The sequence below is a fragment of the Bombus vosnesenskii genome, unplaced genomic scaffold (genome assembly GCF_011952255.1).
Source record: "Bombus vosnesenskii isolate JDL3184/JDL3185 unplaced genomic scaffold, Bvos_JDL3184-5_v1.1 scf7180000016263, whole genome shotgun sequence".
In the NCBI taxonomy this organism is placed as follows: Eukaryota; Metazoa; Arthropoda; class Insecta; order Hymenoptera; family Apidae; genus Bombus; species Bombus vosnesenskii.
The window spans coordinates 139,709-160,914 of record NW_022884332.1 but is presented as its reverse complement, the minus strand read 5'-3'; the positions used below and the strand labels follow the sequence as shown (position 1 = coordinate 160,914).

Genomic DNA, 21,206 nt, shown 5'->3' with positions numbered 1-21,206 from the left:
AACATAATCAATTATAATTTGAGATTTTTCATTTTTTATTTTAATTACAATTATAATGTCTTGTTATGTCATGTTGTATAACAAAATTCATTATGTGAAATAAGTTAATGTTTGTTCGATTTTATAAGATTTAATAAATTCATAATCTTGCATTACTCGTTGTTTCTTACGATTAATTTAATCATTCAAACTGTGAACCTCGAAATTTGCCGCATTGAAAAAGCGAGTTTGCTTCTGTGACCGAATGAAAGGTTCGATCCAGCTCTATGGTGATTTATAATAATGATTAATCGTATATCGTGAAATCATCAAATTTCAGGCAAATAAAACCATAATATGCATTGATACTGTGATACATTTACATTAATTGCAAGCGACTATTGTCATGTTGCGCGATGCTTGTGGAAAGTAACGGTATACTTCTGAAGCTTTCACATCGTACGCCATCGAATTTCTGATTCTGGATTCTGGATCCACAGTTTTACAGGAGAGGCTCGTCGCTACATACAAAGACGAGTTACTGTACTTAGTTCACATTATGGGGTTCGATGTGAACCGCTTTCAGGGCGAAGTTGACGAGGAACTTGTTTGTCCGATATGCTCTGGTGTTCTGGAGGATCCTGTCCAGGTATTATTTCTGTTTCGTTCGTTTACGATAGAATGCTTCCAATAAGCAAACTTTTGCGTTTACGGAAAACTAACCTAACATTTCTGTCGTCTTTCTTTCATCTTTTTCATAATTATTCTCCTCTCCATTGTTTAGTACGACCATCTGATGATTGTTTTCACACACCGTATTATTTACAACGATCGAGTAAATGGAAAGTATTCCTTAAAGTTTGATATTTTATAATATCAGTCATTTGTATTTTTTGTAATTTTCGTTCTGTCAAAGTGTTTATAACTGTTATCAGTTTCGGATCGTTTCCGTTTTTCTTTTAACGAATAAGATTAACATATATAATGATATTTTGTAAATTTTTGTAAGTGTTTAGTACATTATTTAGTATTCATTATATATTTTTATATATAGTACTAAGTCTTACGAAGTGTGTAGTTTGGCTTAAAGACTGGTAGGTGAGCAATATGTTGCAGGCACCTGTATGTGAACATGCCTTTTGTCGTACATGCATTAATGAATGGATAAATAGACAGCCCACCTGTCCATTGGATCGTACACCAATTACATCTGCTCAGCTTAGAGCAGTTCCAAGAATTCTTCGGAATCTGTTGGCCCGCCTTTGTATTAGTTGTGATAACATTATGTACGGATGTCAAGTAATAGTTAAGCTCGATAGTTTAGTGTCACACTTGGAGCAATGTGAATATAATCCCAAGAGACCGATGCTTTGTGAACAAGGATGTAGTCTTATTATTCCTAAAAATGAGCTAAAAGATCATAATTGTGTGAGAGAACTCAGAAATATTATACATTCGCAACAACAAAAGCTTGCCGATATGAAACGCGAATTAGGTGAACAACAACTTCAAATAAATGAACACAAGAGGGAAATACATCTTTTAAAAGACTTTATGAGAGCATTGAGAGTTTCAAATCCAGCAATGCGCGCTATCGCTGACCAAATGGAAAGAGACGAAGTTGTAAGATGGTCTGCTACCCTTCCTAGAGCAAGAGTAACAAGATGGGGAGGAATGATTTCCACCCCGGATGAACTGTTGCAGGTACTGTAATCCATAAATTAGTGTTAATTAATCAATTCTGGTAAACGAATAAATGAACGTAATTTTGTAGACGATGATAAAGAGAACTTTATCGGAATATAATTGCCCGCCTCATGTGATCGACGAATTAATGGAAAATTGTCACGAAAGGAAATGGCCTCCAGGCTTAAACTCCCTTGAAACCAGACAGAATTCCAGAAGGCAATATGACAATTATGTTTGTAAAAGAGTCCCTGGTAAACAAGCAGTGTTAGTTCTTTATTGTGATAATACTCATATGCCGGAAGACATGATGGTTGAACCTGGACTAGTGATGATTTTTGCACATGGCATAGAATAAAATCTCATACCAATGTACTGTGCATGCCCAGATAATTTGATGTTCATCTATTCTGTTGTTTGTTATATTCACTGTGACTAACTTTCAAGGTGCATGGAATATCTTCGTACTTATGTGCAAATATTGGGATATTTGCATAATTCATCTTGCAATTACTGCAGGATATCTTTCAAAATGTACTGAAAAGAACAAACGACATGCCTTTTGTGATAAACAATTGTACAGACGCAATTGCCACATACAAAAATCTAATTGAATGTCTGGATCATTACACTGTGATATAATATTTCATTGAGAATGTTCCTGAAATTGCATGATAAATAGTAAATCATTTTTAGTTATTCTAAGTAATCTCATGTACATTTCTATAAAATCGATTCTTTGTTTAACATCTGATAAACCAACTATTTGTCAACTATTTCAGGGAATTTTTTACATATATAGAAGTCTTTAAGTGTTTTATGATAATGCTTTAGACAAGTAAGAAACAAAAAGTATAGAAATTATCGATATGGTAATTGCTACTATTAAGATTTAAATGTGTTCTAAAAGATTAATATCAAATGTCAGAATGAAGAATAATTTCTTCTCTTCTCTCAACATTATTTATATGATTTTAATAAAACATCTAAAAGTGCGTACGATGAAATAAACATGCTATACAACGATCGCTTAAATAAATTATTATACTCTAAGCGAACACGGTCGTATACATATATCGTTTACAACTTACAAGATAATAATGCTATTTTCACAGAATAATTCACAGATAATAGTTTAAACTAACGGTATACGATACTTAACAGTTTCGAATTTCCTCAGTATTGTTCTCTTTTGAAATTGATTTTGTAATAACCAGTGTATGAAGAGCATTCGATCCCTTAGCTATTTTTAAATAAATACATAATAAAATTTTAGTTTCTTGTCTTTGCACAAATATTTACAAAATAGGATAGTTATCTGCCATCAAATGTAAGACCTTTGTATAACTCGGCTTCTCATCTCGATGCGTTTATCTTCGATACAGCAAGAAATACTGCATATTTTACTTTGGACATTTAACGTGTCAATCATGAGCTATGTTTTACATATAAATTCTTTTTACCCTCTATTTTACCCTCTATACATAACACATTTTCCAATAGCCTAAAAAACTTACGATTTTAATATATTGAGTAATACAAGTGATTAGCATATCCTTTAATAATTTTGTAATAAAACTTTCGATTTCCACGGAACCTTTCCTTTTTACTTTTTTATATGTTTAATCATTGAATCCGAACACTGAAAAAAAGAAAACGTATTATAAAATAAGAATATAATATGCTGAAGTATCTTTACAATACATTAACGTTTTACACGGTCAACGCTCAACGGATTAAATGTTGAAAATCATTCTTTTCTCAGTCTTCTTCAACGTGTGTACTCAGGGATTGTGAGAAATTTTATACACAGTTTGGTAGTTGTCATAATAAATTTCGTTTTACGTATTTCAAGTCATTTGGTATAGTATCGTTTATTTGATAGTATGTTCGCGCGTATTACAATGCTATAGAATCTTCGGGCTCCACTGTCGGTATATCGTCGTGGAGAATGCGACAGAATTTAAAAGGCGAATTAAAAGGAGCACTTAAAGAGTAGAAAATTATTTTGCAAATATATTTCTTAATCATGTTATTTTCTTTATTTAGCGTCTTCATTTTTCTAAATGTCTTTATGTTTACAGAAAAGTCACAAAGTTTCTTTATCAATAGCACAGAACTTTTTATAATTTTCATTAATTTTCATTATATTATAAAATAGTTTTCTTTGGTTGTGTATTACAATACCTTCTGTATAAGTATATCGTTATCACTTCGTTTTCTTCGTTTTCTTTTTTTTTTTTTTCTTTTCTTGTAGGAAACTTGTAATTCGCCTAATATGAATTATGGTAAAATAGCTTACTCGGATGTTTAAATAAACGTCGATGGATGCGTAGTGGGGAATACGTAGCTTTATTTACCACCGTAAAAAAGTGGAAAAAACGACGTTCAGTCTTATGTGTATTCGAACGAGATTGTACGCTTATTGAAAATTTTATTCTTTTGCATGATATTTCTCGAGAATCTGTATTAGAAGGCATATTACGATTGTTCAGTAGTACCCTCGAAAATTTGAATACATCGGTGGTGGCTAGGCCCTGAGATATGGCTGTTTATGTCCGATGATCTTTAATTTATTCCCCATTATTCTCGAACAATTATCTTAAATACTTAAAATTCTAGAATAAACATTTCTTATTTAAAAAATGAACTGGCATCATATAACGTTGTATATATAAGTCATTCTTTTTTTGGTTAAAAAACAACATTTGAAAATTGATTGGCAGATGGTTGCAAAAAAAGAATGGCAACGTTACGTTAATTGATTTTAAGTGCACTTTTAAACGACGTTCTTGGAGATTCTTATATCGTTGGGCATACTCCCGCGAGGACTTGTCCGTAAGCACGTTCGGGGCTCATTTGGATAGCTCTCATATTGATTTGAATGTTTCTAATACACCCCACGTATTGTGCTTGCGAGCTACTTCCACGTAATCTTTTTCCAAGCATCGGATGACCACCGATGAAGATCGGATGCTTCGATAGAACTCCCGCCACATTTTTCCCGCCGATTCCTGGCTCAGCTGCTTTGTAGTCAACCGATAAGAGCACGGCATTCTTCTGTTTAACAGCTGTGCAACAGAAACGACAAAAAGTTATTCACTTTCTTTATCCTTTTTTTATCGAGATAAAAATGAAATATTACCTCGAATATTGTGCCAATTGCCATCGCACAAGGAATTCGGCTTCGTTGGTTCAAACGAAGTCTCTATCGAACCTTTTGCCGTTTTAACAAGGAACTTCACCGTTCCGTTAATCATTTCTAGGACCAAGTAATCCCGTTTTCCATGGACAGATAGCAGGTGACCAGAAGTGGAACGTGGTTTAATGTCCATTTGGATGTCGACTGTTCTGCCAACTGTGAACCTGTCCACTAAAATTGTATTGTAGAATTAGAATTCGTTCTACAAAATTCCATCAATGTTGTATAGTCGATTATTTAAAACTGTACTATATGTACCTGCTCTGAACAGATTACTACCATTACCCGGATAGAAGAACAATCCAGGTTCGATTCGTTTTGAACATGGAATTACACCCACTTTATTTATAGGCTCACCAACTGGTTGACCATTTACCATGAAGTTTCCTAGGCATCCATTGAAGGTGTGATTCATACTCTGAAATTAATAACCAAACTCTCATTAAAGAGGAAAGAAATCAAGTAAAATAGGTTCAACGTCTATCAGGTAGATGATATTTACTTACGATCGTATTAAGAACTTTGTTGGACATGTCCTGTGACACCCCTCCTACGTAGAACGGCGGGCTAACATTCATGGTTTCCGTTGTTCCTTGAGAAGATCCGGTAACTGCATCATCTTCGTCTACGATAAGTTGTCCATGGTTTCCTTGTCTTTTAAATATTACGATGTGCCATTCATCGTCGTTTATTTTTCTATTGCTGACTAATATAGCTGGTCCGCTTCCACAATCAAATTTGTAATAAATCTTAAAAAAAATATATGACGATTAGACACAATGTAATTCAAATTGCGATCGATTCGAATTTTCTAAACTTGTTTACACGTAAAAGAAGCTGATAAAAATTGTTATTGATGTTGCAATAGAGAAAAACGGCTTTATCTCGAGTATATGTTTCCGAATCAATACCAATTACCTGACATTGTGATCGATGTCAGATATTTTATCGAACATCGACACTTTACCTTTCCTTCGTTGATATACACAGCGATCAAATTCTGATTGGCAAGGTCCGACGTATAGAAAATGATTCCTTCGTCGGCCATCGTTTTGATAGCGATTTGGAAATCGTAGTCGTTCTTGTATCTGCCGTTTAGAGATCTGTATTCTAATCTGCTGTTTCTCGCAGTACCTGAAAACGATGCCATTCTTTCACCGAAATTCCTCGTTTCGTATATTTTTCAAAATCGCGCGGAAATATCGTACCGAAACGCCAGGCATTTTCCATGTCAGGATCTATAGCCGGGTAATATGGTAATCGACATTCGTCGATGTGCAACGGTGTGGTTCTTTGAGTGGAAGTAGTAGCCTCTGTGGTTGTAACGAAATCATCGTGATGATGGCCGCGTCCCTCTATCGTAGGTTCTTCCTCGTCCGTTTCCTTATCGATATCAACGTCGATGATGTCTAACAATATCGAGTAGTAAGTTACAGATTAGATTCCTTGACTAGACTCCTCGTCGTACTTATGTATTCATGTTATTACTTGTAACATCGTACTCACTGATCTGGGTAGATACTTCGACGTTGTCGTCTGGACTTTCCGTGGGCAACAGAGGAGGCGGGACGTTCGGTTCTGGTTCGGGTTTAGATGGTGCAGCTGTACCATGTATGTAGATATATTTATGTGTATTAGTTTAACGCTTCGAAAGTTTCAGCTTATTTATCATTTTAAAAACGTCAATTGCTTACACGATGGATCACCCAGCTTGCACTTTCCAAGGAGAGCGTGAGGCCTTTCCGTCGTGTTGGCGAAATTAACGATGACACCGTTCAACGTTGCATCTCCGATACAACCGATAAACGGCGTCATCGCGCCAGTCGGGGGGATACCAAAGGCAGCCGGTAAACCACCGATATACAAACTGCCATAAGGTATGTTCAGTAGGGGTGCATCTAGATCGGTACTGTAATTCTTAATATCGTCGATGTCGAGCTTGAGAGAATCGGTCGAGTGCGTAGCCGTGACTACGTGCCACTCGTTGTCGTTGAACTTGATGCCCGTGGATGTTGTTCGTAGTTCCTGGCCCTGACTATTGAAGACGAGAACACCGTCGATCAGCGACAAATAGCTAACTACGCCTTTCTCATGATCGGTCACGTAGAAGATCAAGCCGTCGTTTGCCAAAGTCTTGAACTTTAGGTTCACTTGAAGACTGTTCGGCACGGAGATGTTGTGCCATCTTACATAGCCGGATACGTTCTCCTCGAAAGATACCAAGCTTACGAACTAAAGAGAAAAGCAAAATATCATGTAACCAAAGCAAAACGACTGCTAGGTTTTCAATTAACACGGCCAGACAGCACGGAACATTAAACAACGATAAACAAATTCATCGCTTTATGCATCGTTTTATAAATTTGTTAAACTAACCGCAAGATCATCGATTCGAATAGTTTTACAAATGTTACATTACCCGTACTGGACAGGCAGGAACCACACCGAATGCCTGAATGTTGCGAGTCAGATCGACTATGGTATCTAGAATAACCACATCGTCGATGCAACCTTCGAAACCTTCGTTAGTCACAGGCTCATAGGGATGTTTAGCATTCGGTGGATATCCTCCGAAATAAATGTTATCCGAAGACACCAAGTTCTTAGTATTTCCTTCCGCTTTGCCTTTCACCACATCCACGCCGTCCATCTTTAGAACGCCGGTCTTCTCGAACCTGAGAGCTTCCAGGTTGTGCCAGTTTCCATCGTTGTACTTGTTCCAGGATTTCAAGCTGGTTCCACCTTCCCCGAGATCGTACTGATAGATTACGTGGCCGTCTCTCATTTCCAAAGCCAGGAACTGTTTGCCTTTACCCATTAGGTAAATCAGCCCATTTTCCGCGAACGTCTTCAAGTTTAATTTAATGCTGAATTTTCTGCTGTCCGGTGAAATCTGGAAATCTCTCTTGCTTAAGATAGCGTATCCGTGTTTGTCGAATCTGTAACCGGTACTGGGTTGGAAGTTGATCAATTTGTCCCTTTCCATGGCAATCTTGTCGTTATTTTCGCCGTCGATGAAATTCCAGAAGGAGACCGGCGTATCTTCTCCTATTACAAGCTCTTCCATTTCACCTTCGAACGAGGACGCAGTGACGGCGTTCTGCATGTTAAAGGACGGTGGATAACCACCTACGAACAATTTCGATTGTTCCTGGTCCAAATCGAATATCGTGTGCGAGCCAGGTAACACGTATCCTTTCTCATAAAGTCGATCTTTACCTTCTCCGATATCTTCTCGCACAATTAGCTTTACGTTATTTCCGGTTCTCTCGACGATTATTTGACGCCACTTATTGTCCGATACGAATTTATTGTTGATGATCTTCTCGGGACCGGATCCGAAATCGACGATGAGTACCGGATAACCGCTTTCGATCAGCAGTGCCATGAAATCGTGAGTTTTCGAGCGTGGTAATTTGGCGTTCTCCTCGTTTCCTAGATATAGTAGAAAGCCGTTTGTCGTGTTCGTTCTGAAGTACAGAGATATCTTGGAAGACGTGGCAAGCAGAGGAAGATTTTCGGGATTCTTCAATTCCAGTGTGGTATTCCTATAGAAGGTCAGGCCGACCTTGTAACGATCCGCAAGTTCCCTGGCGTTCGCAATTTTGTTCTTCAACGCCTCGATCTTGCTCTTCAAATCGTTTCCATTGGTATCTATCGACCTTTGATTCGCGTTCAAGTCGCTTAACAATTTGGCAATGTTCGGCAGATACTTATCGACGATGTCAAGTACTTGCTTCTTCGCCTGGGATATGTCGCGAGTCGATTCCGAAATGTTTTTCGATAGCTGTTTCGTTTTCTTCAGATCTTCTGGAATTTGATCGACGGCATTCGTGTTATCGACGGAAAGCTTGATATTTTTCTCCACCTCTATCACCTGATTCATAGCGTCTTGGGCCACCGTCGAGGAAGGGGCTTCGATATTACCGAGAATCTTGTCGATGTAATCCAACAGCTCACTGTTGCGTTTATTCTGCTCGGAGATCATGGCGGAATGCGTTTGAGCGTCGCTCAAATCCACCTCGGGTTTGCCCGTTGTCTTCGACAGTGTATTCTGCGCCGATTCTAGCAAATTCACAGCCACGTTTCGCGAATCCAGCAACCTTTGCTCGATACCGTCCGAGAGAGTAGTCGCGTTATTCGCCGCAACAATCGCGTCGTCTGCAGCTTCGCGAGCAGCTTCGATCGCCGTTCCTATATTTCTGTAGGCGGAAACGGCTTTCACCGCATCGGTATTCCTCGTATCCGTCAAAATACTATCCAGGTCCAAGGAACGATTATAAAGACGTTCGGCATGGTAGTGCGCGTTTTGCACGGGATTAGTTAGATCTAACAGCAGTTTGTCGTTTTCTTCGATCGTTCTATTTAACGTATCCGTAGAATCGTCTATCACGTTTTCCCTTAATAGTTTCGTGTTGCGATCCGCGTCGCGGAGATATTCGCTGGCGTTTCCGTTCAATTCCTCTCCGGCCATTAGATCTTCCTTCGCCTCTGCGGTAGAGTTTTTCACCGTGTCGAAGTTGCCGGTCTCAGCTGCGATTCTGTTTTCCTGATTCAATCTATCCACGACACTGGCCAGCTCTTGAGCCTTCCACGTGATTTCGAGAAGATCGTCCATTTTGTCCGACACGTTCCTCACCTTGTCGCTCAGATTATCCGCGATGGAGGATAAATTGCTGACTGGTACGTTGTACTCGTTCATTTCCGACACGAGAATGTTGGCCTGGTCCGCTTGATCCGTTGCACGGTCCCGGAAACCGACGAACGATACCCCTTTGATCTTTTTCAGAATGTCTGTAGCCTCTTTTAAGGCGCTGTCCACTTTCGCTCCAGTGCCCAATTCAATGTTCAAGGCTAACGATTCTACCTCGGAAACGGTCGATCTCACTAGGTCTATCTCCTTGATTACATCTTCCTCCAGAAGATTCATGTTTTCCAACGTATTCTCCGCCGCGAGCTTCCATTTCTCGCTGTCCTCCGCGGTATAATCGATCTCGCGTTTCTGATTCGAAACCTCCGTTTCCAATCTCTTCACTTCTTGCTGCAACGGCAGGAAGTTTACTCTGTTGGGGTCCAGAAGTTTCACTTTAGGATACAAGTCGTTTACCGTGTCATTGATGAACTTCAGTCTTTGATTGGTGAAGTAGCTCTCAGCCACTGTGCTGAACTCCGTGAAAACAGGATTCAACAAATCCGATAATTCATCCGTGACGTCCAGCAAGTTTCCGGTACAGGAGTCGCAAGCGAAGCAACCTTGCCCCGGAATCAACACGTTCCTATACGGGCAATGATCACATTTCTCCCCGATGACACCCGGTAGACAACTACACTGGCCAGTGGTAGTGTTGCAAGACACCCCAACAGAGTAGCCGATGTTACATTCGCAAGAGGTACACCCTTCCGGCCCGTAATTCCAGTAACCAGAAATACATTGATCGCATCTGCGTCCAGTGACGCCAGGTTTGCATCGACATTGGCCCGTCGCATCGTCGCACTGACTACTTTCAGAGGCAATTCCACAATCGCACGCTTTGCAACCTTCGCACGTGTCGTAGCCATAGTGATCGTCCGCGCAATGATCGCATTGCTCTCCGACCACGTTTTCGTGACAGTAGCATTGACCGGTGTAACTGTCGCAGTGTTTCATTCCGCATTCTTTGCACGAACAGGTGCGGCAATCTTTTCTTTCAACGGCGTCGCCGAAAAATCCTGGCGCGCACAGATTACAAGCTTCCCCGTAAGTGTTGTTCAAACAACGTAAACACTCTCCGGTCCTGGAATCGCAGGAACCGACTTGGTTGGTATCGATGTTGCCGGAACACTTGCACGGCTTGCAATAGTCGCCGTAAACTTCGGGGTTTCCGTAGAAACCGGAAACGCAGGACTCGCAGCGAGCGCCATAATAACCGGCAAGACAGTCGCAGCTTATTTTATTTCCTTCCTCGTTCACCTCGCAACCGGTGGCGAAATTGTTGGATGGGAAGGGCAGAGGACAGGCACAAATCAGACAATCGGTTGGAGTTCCTCCGGTAGCGTTGCCGTAGTAGCCTTGCTTGCAGAGTTCGCAATGGTCACCCGTCGTGCCGTCTTTGCAGTCCTACGGTAAACGGAAAGTTGTTTAAAGATCTCGACACTCGTAAATGTAAATAGATAGATCGTAGATAATAACCATTATCTAGAGGTTAGCAAAACGTTCGTGGAATTTAGCTAGATCCTTTATCAATATATCTTTAAATCGCCGAATCAACTTACCAAACATACGCCGGTTTCCACGTCGCAAGTATCTGCGTGCCCGTTGCACTCGCAACTAACGCAATAACCCCCATGGGGTCCAGAATCTACTCTGTAATATCCCGGGGCACATTCTTCGCACGAAAGCCCTTCGTAGTTCGGCGGACACTGGCACTGCTCGACGCCACTGGCTGGAACGTTATACTGCGGCGAATAGGTCTCTGTAGCTACGTCCATAATCACGTGCGACAAAGAGGCTGTAATACTGGGGTTCCAGTAGGTAGCACGGATGTATATTCCTCGAAGGTCCTCCAGCACCACCATCAGCTGTTCCCTCGTAGCGCTTAAACGATTCTCGGTTATAAAGTTCGTTTCGATCAATTCCAAAGACGCTTCGAAATTCGTGAACGACGGTGGCTGCTCCTCGGCGTAATGAAGCAACGTTGTGTCGGCACCTTGAAGAATCACGTCGGCCGCGCTAACCGCCTCGCCAAACGGTCCGGTACTATAATACACGGTATAATTCAGGAAACCTCCATAGGAAGTCAACTTTTTCCACAAATAAGTCTCTGGCGCCGAGAAATAGACGACTTTTCCGAAAGTGTCGTTAGTGGTGAGACCAATAGCGATACTCGTCAAATTGAACTCTTGCGGTATGGTTGTCAAGTACGTGATATTCCCACTCTTCTCGTTAGACAGAGACAATTCCCAATTAGTCATATCGGACACCTGCACCCTGTACAAGTTCGCTGACGCACATCTGGTGGTCTTTCCGAAACAGAAACACTTGGTACAACCTTCCTGATTGTTCTCCTGAATATTAAAGGTACCCTCCTTGCACACGTCGCACGCTGATCCTTGGACATTTTCCTTACAGAAGCATTCTGCCGTGTATTGATCGCAGATATTCGCAGTGGTCCCGCGGATGTCGCAGTCGCATTTCTCACAGTGCGGGAACTGGGAATATCCAGACCGACACTTGTCGCATTGTCTTCCTACCACGTTCTCCTTACATTTGCAGTTGCCATTCAAGAAGTCGCATTGCAAATCTCCGTCGATTACACCGAGAGGCGAACAGTTGCATTCTTCGCAGCCGACGATCGGATGGAATCCATAGGTTCCCACCTCGCATTGATCGCAACGTTCACCGATAACCCTCGGTGGACAACTACAAGCACCTGTTTCTGGCTCACAGAGGGCTGTGCTGGGACAGCTGCAAGGTTTGCAGTTGGGGAAACCATAGAATCCGGTTTTGCAGATCTCGCATCGTCTTCCAATAATGTTTGCCCTGCACGGACATTGTCCACCGAACTTTTCACACTCGAGGCTTATGGATCCATTGATGTTACAGTTACATGGTAGAGCACGATTGTTGTAATTGGCCGTTAAGGAGAAGATCGAGTCGCGACAGAAACCCTCCTCGGTGATGTTGATATGGAAGTGGTTGTATCCGCACTTCTTGATAAACTCCTTCGTCTGATCGAACTGGATCTTCTTTAAGATCTTTTCGTTGTACTGTTCCGTTGGAATAACCAGGATATAATCCAGCCAGATACCTTTGCTGTCGCTCTCTTTGAAAGTGATCATAAAGTTTTCGATCAGTTGAAATCTGATGTTACCGTCTTCTTGTTTCACCACGCTGCGGCATCCACTGTTGCTGGGACAGTGGGGAACGGACATCTTTGCTTCGTAGAATTTTCCATTTTGCACCAACACGTCGAGCTCGTATTCCGGATAGTTCGGTTGATAGTATTGCACGACGAAAGTGTAGTCTCCAGGCTGTAAAACTTTCGCGTGAATATCTACCATTGTATTCTTATCATCCAGATAAATTAACTTAGTATTATTATCGTAAATTCCGAATGGTCTATTCTCAGATTCGGCAATCGTGCTGCTGCTTTCGAATTCGATCTTCTTCGCGTCTGCTGCTCCGGGGAACTGACCTTTCACGCACTTTCCGTTCTTTCTAACGCATATAGATTTTGGTTTGACATAATCCAAGGACCACCGATTGTAAGGAATAGCAACGACGGAGTCGATGGCCACGTTCGACGTAGGATCTCCGGTTAAAATCAAGCTGATATAGTTCGAAGGGAAATTCATCGTAGCTACTCTGCCATAGGTGTCGGTCACCACCTGTCTGCAAACACTGGTGTACTTGCAAGGATACAGGGTAGCCTTTCCCTTTCCAACTGTATTTGCTTCTATCAAAAGGGTTGACGTGGCGTTCTCATCTTTCGGTGTCACGTACGTAACCAACAGGACGTGCAGACCGGGTTTCGAGATCCTCAAGTCGAAGTGTATCTCTTCTTGTCTCTCGTTGATCAATGGAACTTCCACTTTATCGATCTCACGCAGGATATCTCTATCCATAAAATATTCGGTCAGGGGGATTCTGACGTCGTTTTCGTTCAAGAAACCGCCAGCTCCGTGAACAGAGTCAAATATCGTGAGATCGGGGTAACCGTAGTGTCTACAGAGTCCCTTGTGACCAACCTCGCAAGGAATATTCACGTTTTGAGTTAAAATAGTTGCCTCGTAATATTCGGATGGAAGCAGCACGAAGTAATCGAGGAAAAGGCTATTCTTGGTGGCGATACTGATGGACCAGTAGCCTGGATTCATAACCATGGCCGAAGGAAGATTACCTTGAGGTCCTGCGACGGTCACGAACGATGGTTTTACGGTTGGCTTGAAATTGACCTTGAACTGTTGCTCCACCTCCAGTGGATTTTCTGGGGTGATAGTGATTGTTCCAAGGATCGGCTCGTTATTCGGATTCACGTATTTCAAAGCCATTCTATAGAGGGACGACTTTTGAATAAAGACATGCAGAATGATCTCGTCTTGAAGGGCAGAAAATACCGCGTATCCCTTCCAACTGTATCCTGGGAAGTGATCTTCGGTGAAACCGTAACGGACAGGGCTGTTGCTAGGTGTCCTTCCATCCTCTGCTTCGTATTGAAATTGATGAAGAGTCGGGAAATAGTGGGCTTTTAAGGGTTCCTTGCAAGTAAGACCAGTGACACGTGGCTGACACTGGCATTGGCCAGTTAGTTTATCGCACACCGAATTTACAGAACCACCAATGTCGCAAGCACAATCTAAAACGAAAGATTTACATAATTTGTATTCGTCGAAATAATTCTGGTTACTGGCGCGCAATATACGATTAATTACATACCTGTGCAGCCGAAGAAATTGCTCTCTTGAAGATTGTACGTACCATCCACGCACTGATTACAACTCCTGTCGGTTACTCCAGGTTTACAGATACATTGGCCATTCTTCGTGTCACACTCACCGATATTTCCAATGACACCCGGTATATTACACCGACATTCTTAGAACAAGATAAAACGACACGGAACAATTACTTTCGTCGCTTTATATTTGCCGATCGTATCTTGAAAATTTCGTCGTTCCATTTACCTTCGCAACCCTGAGGATTGTAAGGCTGTAAGTTCCAATAGAGCGGCTTACACTGGTTACAGATCCTACCCTCGACGCGATCCTTGCATTGACAAAGTTCACCGGCAGGCAAGGAGCCGCATCCCTGGAACGTTTCTACCACGCCCGCTGGATCACAGTTGCAACCCTCGCAGGTGGGGAAGTTATAAAAGCCCTCTTTACACTGGCTACACCTGCCGCCGTCGAAATTCTCCCGGCATTGACATTTACCCTCCGCGTCGCAAGACGCGCCGATCGAACCGTGGCTGTCACAGTTGCAGGCTACGATTGCGATAAAGGATTATCATCAGTTTCGGTAACTTCTTCTTGCGGTTTTTTACTTGTACCCAGTATATTGCTTTGGCTTAATATGAGTTACTACAATCAAGTTTACGGATTTTGAACTTGACCATAGCTTTTTACTTTTCTTTAAGTTAGGAAAAGTTAGAAAAAGAGAAACGCAGGATGAATCGTCGTACAAAGAAAGATGGAGTTGCGTTTGCCACAAAGGGCGGCCTAAGAAACGACCTCCGACCATTGTGTAATACGTCTTGCGGATACTTGGCGCAACTAGACAGCGTCCCCTTACTACATCGTGAGGAGCAGAGTAGGAGAAATACCGTAAGCTCTTGAGCTTAACCGAACACGGTAGTTATAAATAGAAATCTCACGTACCTATACATTCTGGATACATGTAATATCCAGGGCTGCACTGATCGCAGGTTCGTCCAGCGAAATTAGCCAGACAAGAACATTTTCCTACGGCGTCACAGCTAATAGACGACGACCCTGTTAAGCTACAGTTGCAAGGCCTGCAATTTGGAAACCCGTAATACCCATTGATACACTGATCACATCTGGGACCGCCGTATCCTTTCTTACACAGACACCAACCGTCCGTTTTATCGCAAACTCCAGGTTCGGTTCCACGTGCGTCACAATTACAAACTAGACAAACAACGGCAACATCAGATATTTATAATTAACTCGTTTTAAAATTCGTTTAAAGGCGCATTAATAATTAATGCAGCACGGTTATCTTTTTGGATACGCTTACATGTACAGAGAGGGTAATTATAGTAGCCATCTTCGCAGATGTTGCACGTCCTTCCGCCATAATTATTCTTGCAGGTACAATTGCCAGAAATTACGTCGCAGTTGTCGTTGAGGGAACCCAAGGAATTGCATTCGCAGGCTACAAATTTTGTGATCGATTATAACACAAATTACGTTATATAATGAAATTCGTCGCGGATAGAAACGCTCCGCGGTTTACTCACGTAAACATTCGGGGAATTTATAGTAGCCCTGCGCGCAGAGGTTGCAATAATGACCGGCGTAATTCGACTTGCACGGACAAGATCCGTCTATAGCCTTGCAATGATCTCCGTGTGTCCCATTGCTATAACACTGGCAAGGAACACAATTCGGATAACCATAATATCCATAGCTGCAACTGTCGCAATTAGGCGAAGTGTATTCTTTTCGACATTCGCATTTGCCGGTGGCATCCGCGCAATTTCCAGTCAGATTAAATCCGTTACATTGACACGCTATTGAAAAACGAAAACTAACGATGTAAATGATATTTTCTAGTAACGTTTTAACAAAATCGCTGGCCGAATGGAGCTACGACTCACGTTGACAAACGTCGGTTGCGTTCAAAGGTTTGTTCCGCGGCCTGTAGAACATCGGTTTGCAACGATTGCAGTTAATTCCTTCGGTGTTGTCCCGACAGTTTTTACACACACCGCCACCCTCGTAGTTACCGTGAATATCCAATGACAAGTGTTTCTCGTCCACTTCCGTGTCGTATTCACACTCGTCCGAATGGCCGAAACAATTGCAAGCTACAAGAAGTAAAAGATCTTTTGCTTCGTGGAACAAAGTGACTTTCGGTTTAAAGCGAACGAAAAAAACGGACGAGTAGTACGTAAGGAAGAAAAAAATTATTCTCACGTTCGCAAGTGAACTTCTTAAACGCCGTGGACTGCCGCCATTTCTTCTGCTCAAATCCTTTGCAACAAGTCGCACATTGCGCCCCACAAGTGTTATGTTGGCATCTGCAAACGAGTTTCTTCGGCATTTTTGGATCCAGTATATCGCAAGTATCCGCATGGCCATTGCACATGCACCGACCCCCGATACTGATATCTTTGATGGAGTAAAAGTACTGAAATACAACAAATTTAGCTGTAATCGTTCGTTTCGGTTATCGCGATGAGATTCGTCGAATTTCGGGAACACTTACTCTTCTGGTCACGGTCGGATCCTCCCGCACTAAAGACATCAAATGCCCCAGTAAATTTTTTGTTCTTAAAAAACGAAAACGAACATTCGTCGCTCGTGTCCATTCTTGCAACAAGGTGGAATTGAAGTAATGTTTCGCGGATGGACGATTATTCAGAATCGAAATCGGTATCTCGCCACCCTCCAGTGGCACGATTTGAGAATATTCCGTGGTACAGATGACACTATCGTCCCTGGTGATCGGTTTATAGCTATCCACGCCGAAGTAAGTCAAACAATCGTTAGCGGTATCGGAAAAGTATTGCCAAGGCGTATAGCTCTTTCCATAATCTGTTGATTTTTCAAGTACCCAGAGTCCGGGTCTCGGCGAATTAGCCATTTTGACGTACACGTATGCCACGTGAAATTCCTATGAAAGACGTTTTACCAATTTTTATTCAAATCTAGGTCAATTGGAAATCGATAGGATTAATTTCTATTTTGTAGAAAAGTAACGAAAGAAAGGCATAAGTAAGTTAGAGTTCCCGCTACTCTGTGAAAGATGATGGCGTTTAATATCGATATAATACGACCCTTGTTTTCTCGCTACCTAGAAACAATACGAAAGCATGGGACTTTTGTAGCAAGAACTGGGGAACATGTGTGTCGAACTCCGTAGCTTTTGGAACGTTAAATTCGTGCCTCCCCCCGTTTCCGGACACGTGGTCGAGAGTATACGAGAAGAGAAAAGAGAGAAAGAAAGAAAGAGAAAGAGAGAAAGAGAGAGAGAGAGAGAGAGAGAGAGCACACGTTAACGCAGCGTGAACGAGTCCTAAGAAGTTGTTTAACGAAAAGACAATAACCCCGTGTCTACGACAAGAACACGTATCCATAGCCTATCGAAATTCTAATCTCTCTTATTAGCTACCAATTTTTTAGCATATCGTGGATTTAACTTTTCCCGGTTTTCTTTCTATTTAGATTTAGAAGTTGGATAATCGGATATCGAACAGATTGAACGAACGTAAAGAACGTCTATTCGCTGTACCATTTACCCTGCTCCCTGAAACCCGTGTTTTCTATTGTCCTCAGGAAATGACGCGAAGATAATTCTTTCCCGTTTCGCAGGAAAACGCCTACTACGTGATAAAGCAATTTGTTACAGATAAAATACTTATTCCACCATTATTTCAGGCTCATAATTTCCTGTTGGTGTCAATTCTCTTACTTTCTGCTTACTCATTTTTATTTCTCGATATCTGGTCGCTCGATTCGATAAAAATGGGAAAGAATAACTGATCGAACATATCGCCCTTGGAATCCGTTATCCGTATTTCGTCGATCTCAGGTTCGCTAATTCGGACACTTATCCATAAAATATTGTGTTGAAATTTGCAATTTTGTTTACACTTACTTGTTCGAAATTGATCGTCAGATTCACTTCGTTGTACTTCATTCCTCTGGAAAGCGGTGGCGATTGCCACCAGGTTTCCATTCCATCGACCGCATATTCCGGTGGATGCTTTTTCTCTGGGTTGTCCGCATCGCAGTAATCGCATACCTAGACATCGACAACGCTATTATCGTGCTTCCTCGAATTTTTAAACTACGTTCGAACGTAGAGCGGACATCGAAACGAAAGGAAAATCCTCGCTCGACCATGACATCTCGATAGTCGACAAACATACTTGCTGTTCGTTTGGAGTAATTTTTTATTCGCACCTACACTCTCGTATGCACGTATGTCGAACATATGTGTATTTATTAATATAAAGTTCAACGACCTAACATGTCCGAGATCTCAACGATACATAGAAATCGTGCGATCTCGAAATTTAAATAAAAATACTCTGATTTAATCCTCGATGTAACAACAGGTTCGATTTTTAAACGCGACTAATATCAAATCATTTTTACGGAGGTTTCTACGAACGGATTAGATTTTTTTTAAGAATCTTTGTGGGACATCCGTGTCAGTTCGACCGTTCGGAATTTGAAAAGACAAGATGGTCAAGTGTTATCGAGAGGTCACTCTTATCGGTAACTCCTTATCGGCCCTCTCACTTCTAGTCTACATGGCATTTTCTTTCGCCCGCATAAATAGATACATACACGTAATGCCATAGAACCGAGTGGCCACTGACCCATTCGGGAATCCCGAATTTATGAATTGTCTAATAATATCAATTGCTCTACGATCAGCGTAAGAAGCAGTCCGCTATTAGAACGGAACGAACCTAGAACGTAGAATGAGCACGCAGAGAAAGGAAAAGTAACCTTTTACGGTTAATGTAAAGACAATCTATCGTTTTAAATATTGCGCGACTACGAAATCGGTCATCTGATTTATTATTTCCTGCTTGATAAGGAGAACTCGGTTTTGCGATATACTACTACCAAGAAATACAAAGCCATTAACAGCGATAAAGATAAAATAATCGTGGCAAGTTCTTCATTCACTACAGACCTGTATACATTTTTTAACGAATCTTTAAAAATATTTACAGTTTGCTAGGAAACTGTTCTCTCGCGTTAAAGTTCATATTACGATTATCCCCTCGCATGCATTACACCGATTCCAAGAAACCCTGCTAAAGAGCAGAGCATCGTCAAAGGTACTTAGATATACCGATAAAATAAGATTCGTTTGATAATTGGACAATTGCAAGCAATAATATTGAAATTGCTATGATATACGGCAATTTACAGTATATATAGCACGCATTTAAAAGGTAACGTAAGTAAAGAATTACGAAATAGATTCTACTAGATTCGCTAATGTAGCATTTTAGTAGCATCAAATATTTCGAATCTTGATCTTAAAGGGAACAAAAAGTTGTAACACGTAGTTTGTACTAATTATTCTTAGTGTCGGTAAATAGATGAATAAAATGCATCACTTGTGTATAATTTCACTGACATTTCTTCGTGCAAATAATTTGTATGAACTTCCCTTATCGCAATTCCAACAACGATAAGTTGATACGTGCATACTAAGACTAACATCTATATTAAATTACATATAACGATGATAAATCTTCATGCGTTAAAAAAAATATGTATAAAAGAATATGTACTCTCACACACACGCACGCACGCACACGCACGCACATACACACACACAATATAGATAGATAGATATATACTATATAATATATATTATATTATATAGCATCAAGAATGACGATTTACAAAGATTAGAATTCTCTTTTGTTAGAACGCTCAATTTCTTTTTAGGGCTACAATCCTTTTTGCTCGCAATTTATAAAACCCTATATAGATATTTTCATTCCATAAAGATGGAAAAAAGTAGTTGAGTAAGCGGATGGTTGCCTAAAGAGTGATAAACTCTTGCACTCAAAGGACCAAATATAGATAAAAATTGGTTCGAGACCGCGACATAGCCTATTCCAACTAAACGATCCAAAGCAAACGTCATGCGTTCTTAGATAAATATCAAATATCTTTCGTTCCGGTGAGAAACGAACAAAGTACGTCGAAATTTACGAAATATTTGCAATAACTAGTCTAGATTCTCTCGGGACTTGGTGATTAAAATTTAAGTCCTTATTCGGTATGTCTTTTTATACATTTTCCGATACCTTAAGGTATCTTCTCATTCGCGATTTAGATCTAACTAACTAAAAGAAAAATAGAACAAAAGCGGTTGTTAAGTAAAAATCAAAGATATAGAGAAGAGAACGCAGATGTATACCAACCTGACCCTGTATCAGATTAATGTCCTCGTGCTGATCAGCGTTCGCGCCGACGAGCTTGCAATAGAGTTCCGGGCCGGGGGTGTCGACGCCACACGTGGCTGACGCGATAATCTCCTTGCCCTCGGCTAGATTGAAATACGGCGGCGTCAGGATTTCGTTTCTCGTTTGGTGGACCAGCAAGCTGGCCAACGAAGCGACCAGCAACCACCTCGCCATCCTGACGGTGGACTGATTGAGCCCGCCACTGTCGGCACCTCTGGTGTTTCGTCCTTTAACGCGGCGTGTTTTCTTGAAACTATCGCGGCCCCTTTTCTCTCTTTCTCTGTCCCCCCTCTCACTCTCGTTCCTTCTTCGAGGAGAATGCGGCGAGAGAGACGCGAAGAAGTTGATGAAGCCCGGGCAGCTTCTCGGTGTAGACTGACAGGCCGGAGGTCATCGAGGACCGCCGATCTGTGGTAGAGGGGCAGTGGGGGTGGCGACTCTAGAAGGATGGTCCACACACTTCGAAACCATATGCCATTCCGTACCCCTACACATGTGCATGCTGTTTCTGCCCAGCAGTACGAACTATCGTGTCTACTCTTTCTCTCGATCGCCGAATCACTTTGATCGCCACTGTACGTCTATTCGCGAACAAACCAGAGGAATAACCTTCTTCAAGATACCCATTTCAAGATACATAGTACATAATTATTCAGAACGATTAAATC

General features: G+C 41.5%; 2 protein-coding genes across 4 annotated transcripts; one reads left to right on the top strand and one right to left on the bottom strand.

Moving 5' to 3' along the window:
• Positions 1-266: 266 nt before the first annotated feature.
• On the top strand, positions 267-2,940 carry LOC117242066 (E3 ubiquitin-protein ligase NRDP1). Of its 3 annotated transcripts, XM_033508423.1 has the most exons (4): positions 267-628; positions 1,078-1,683; positions 1,754-2,037; positions 2,113-2,940. In XM_033508423.1, the coding sequence occupies exons 1-3, from the start codon at positions 539-541 to the stop codon at positions 2,021-2,023; spliced, it is 966 nt and encodes a 321-aa protein (XP_033364314.1). In that variant the 5' UTR covers positions 267-538; the 3' UTR covers positions 2,024-2,037; positions 2,113-2,940. The 3 variants fall into 3 exon arrangements, with proteins under 3 accessions (XP_033364314.1, XP_033364313.1, XP_033364315.1); XM_033508422.1 differs by having other exon boundaries at positions 268-628; positions 1,754-2,940; XM_033508424.1 differs by having other exon boundaries at positions 269-628; positions 1,096-1,683; positions 1,754-2,940.
• Positions 2,941-3,891: 951 nt separating this feature from the next.
• Positions 3,892-20,927, bottom strand: LOC117242057 (laminin subunit alpha). The gene is made up of 20 exons (XM_033508405.1): positions 20,497-20,927; positions 18,192-18,338; positions 16,800-17,207; positions 16,508-16,721; positions 16,189-16,398; positions 15,829-16,101; positions 15,606-15,743; positions 15,224-15,496; positions 14,531-14,830; positions 14,283-14,441; positions 11,120-14,202; positions 7,287-10,964; positions 6,562-7,099; positions 6,374-6,469; positions 6,076-6,276; positions 5,835-6,001; positions 5,374-5,616; positions 5,126-5,285; positions 4,811-5,038; positions 3,892-4,736 (listed from the first exon to the last, which is right to left on the bottom strand). The coding sequence occupies exons 1-20, from the start codon at positions 20,710-20,712 to the stop codon at positions 4,468-4,470; spliced, it is 11,001 nt and encodes a 3,666-aa protein (XP_033364296.1). The 5' UTR covers positions 20,713-20,927; the 3' UTR covers positions 3,892-4,467.
• Between the last annotated feature and the right edge of the window lie 279 nt (positions 20,928-21,206).

What these genes read in the sequence shown, in the direction of transcription:
- LOC117242066 (XM_033508423.1), top strand. Translation starts at nt 539, where the DNA reads ATGGGGTTCGATGTGAACCGCTTTCAGGGCGAAGTTGACGAGGAACTT. An exon ending in TTCTGGAGGATCCTGTCCAG is followed by an intron (nt 629 to 1,077) that starts GTATTATTTCTG and finishes AAAGACTGGTAG; the next exon opens with GTGAGCAATATGTTGCAGGC. An exon ending in CCCCGGATGAACTGTTGCAG is followed by an intron (nt 1,684 to 1,753) that starts GTACTGTAATCC and finishes GTAATTTTGTAG; the next exon opens with ACGATGATAAAGAGAACTTT.
- LOC117242057 (XM_033508405.1), bottom strand. Translation starts at nt 20,712, where the DNA reads ATGGCGAGGTGGTTGCTGGTCGCTTCGTTGGCCAGCTTGCTGGTCCAC. An exon ending in ATCCGACCGTGACCAGAAGA is followed by an intron (nt 16,722 to 16,799) that starts GTAAGTGTTCCC and finishes GTTGTATTTCAG; the next exon opens with TACTTTTACTCCATCAAAGA. An exon ending in ACAAAGTTCTTAATACGATC is followed by an intron (nt 5,286 to 5,373) that starts GTAAGTAAATAT and finishes TATTAATTTCAG; the next exon opens with AGTATGAATCACACCTTCAA.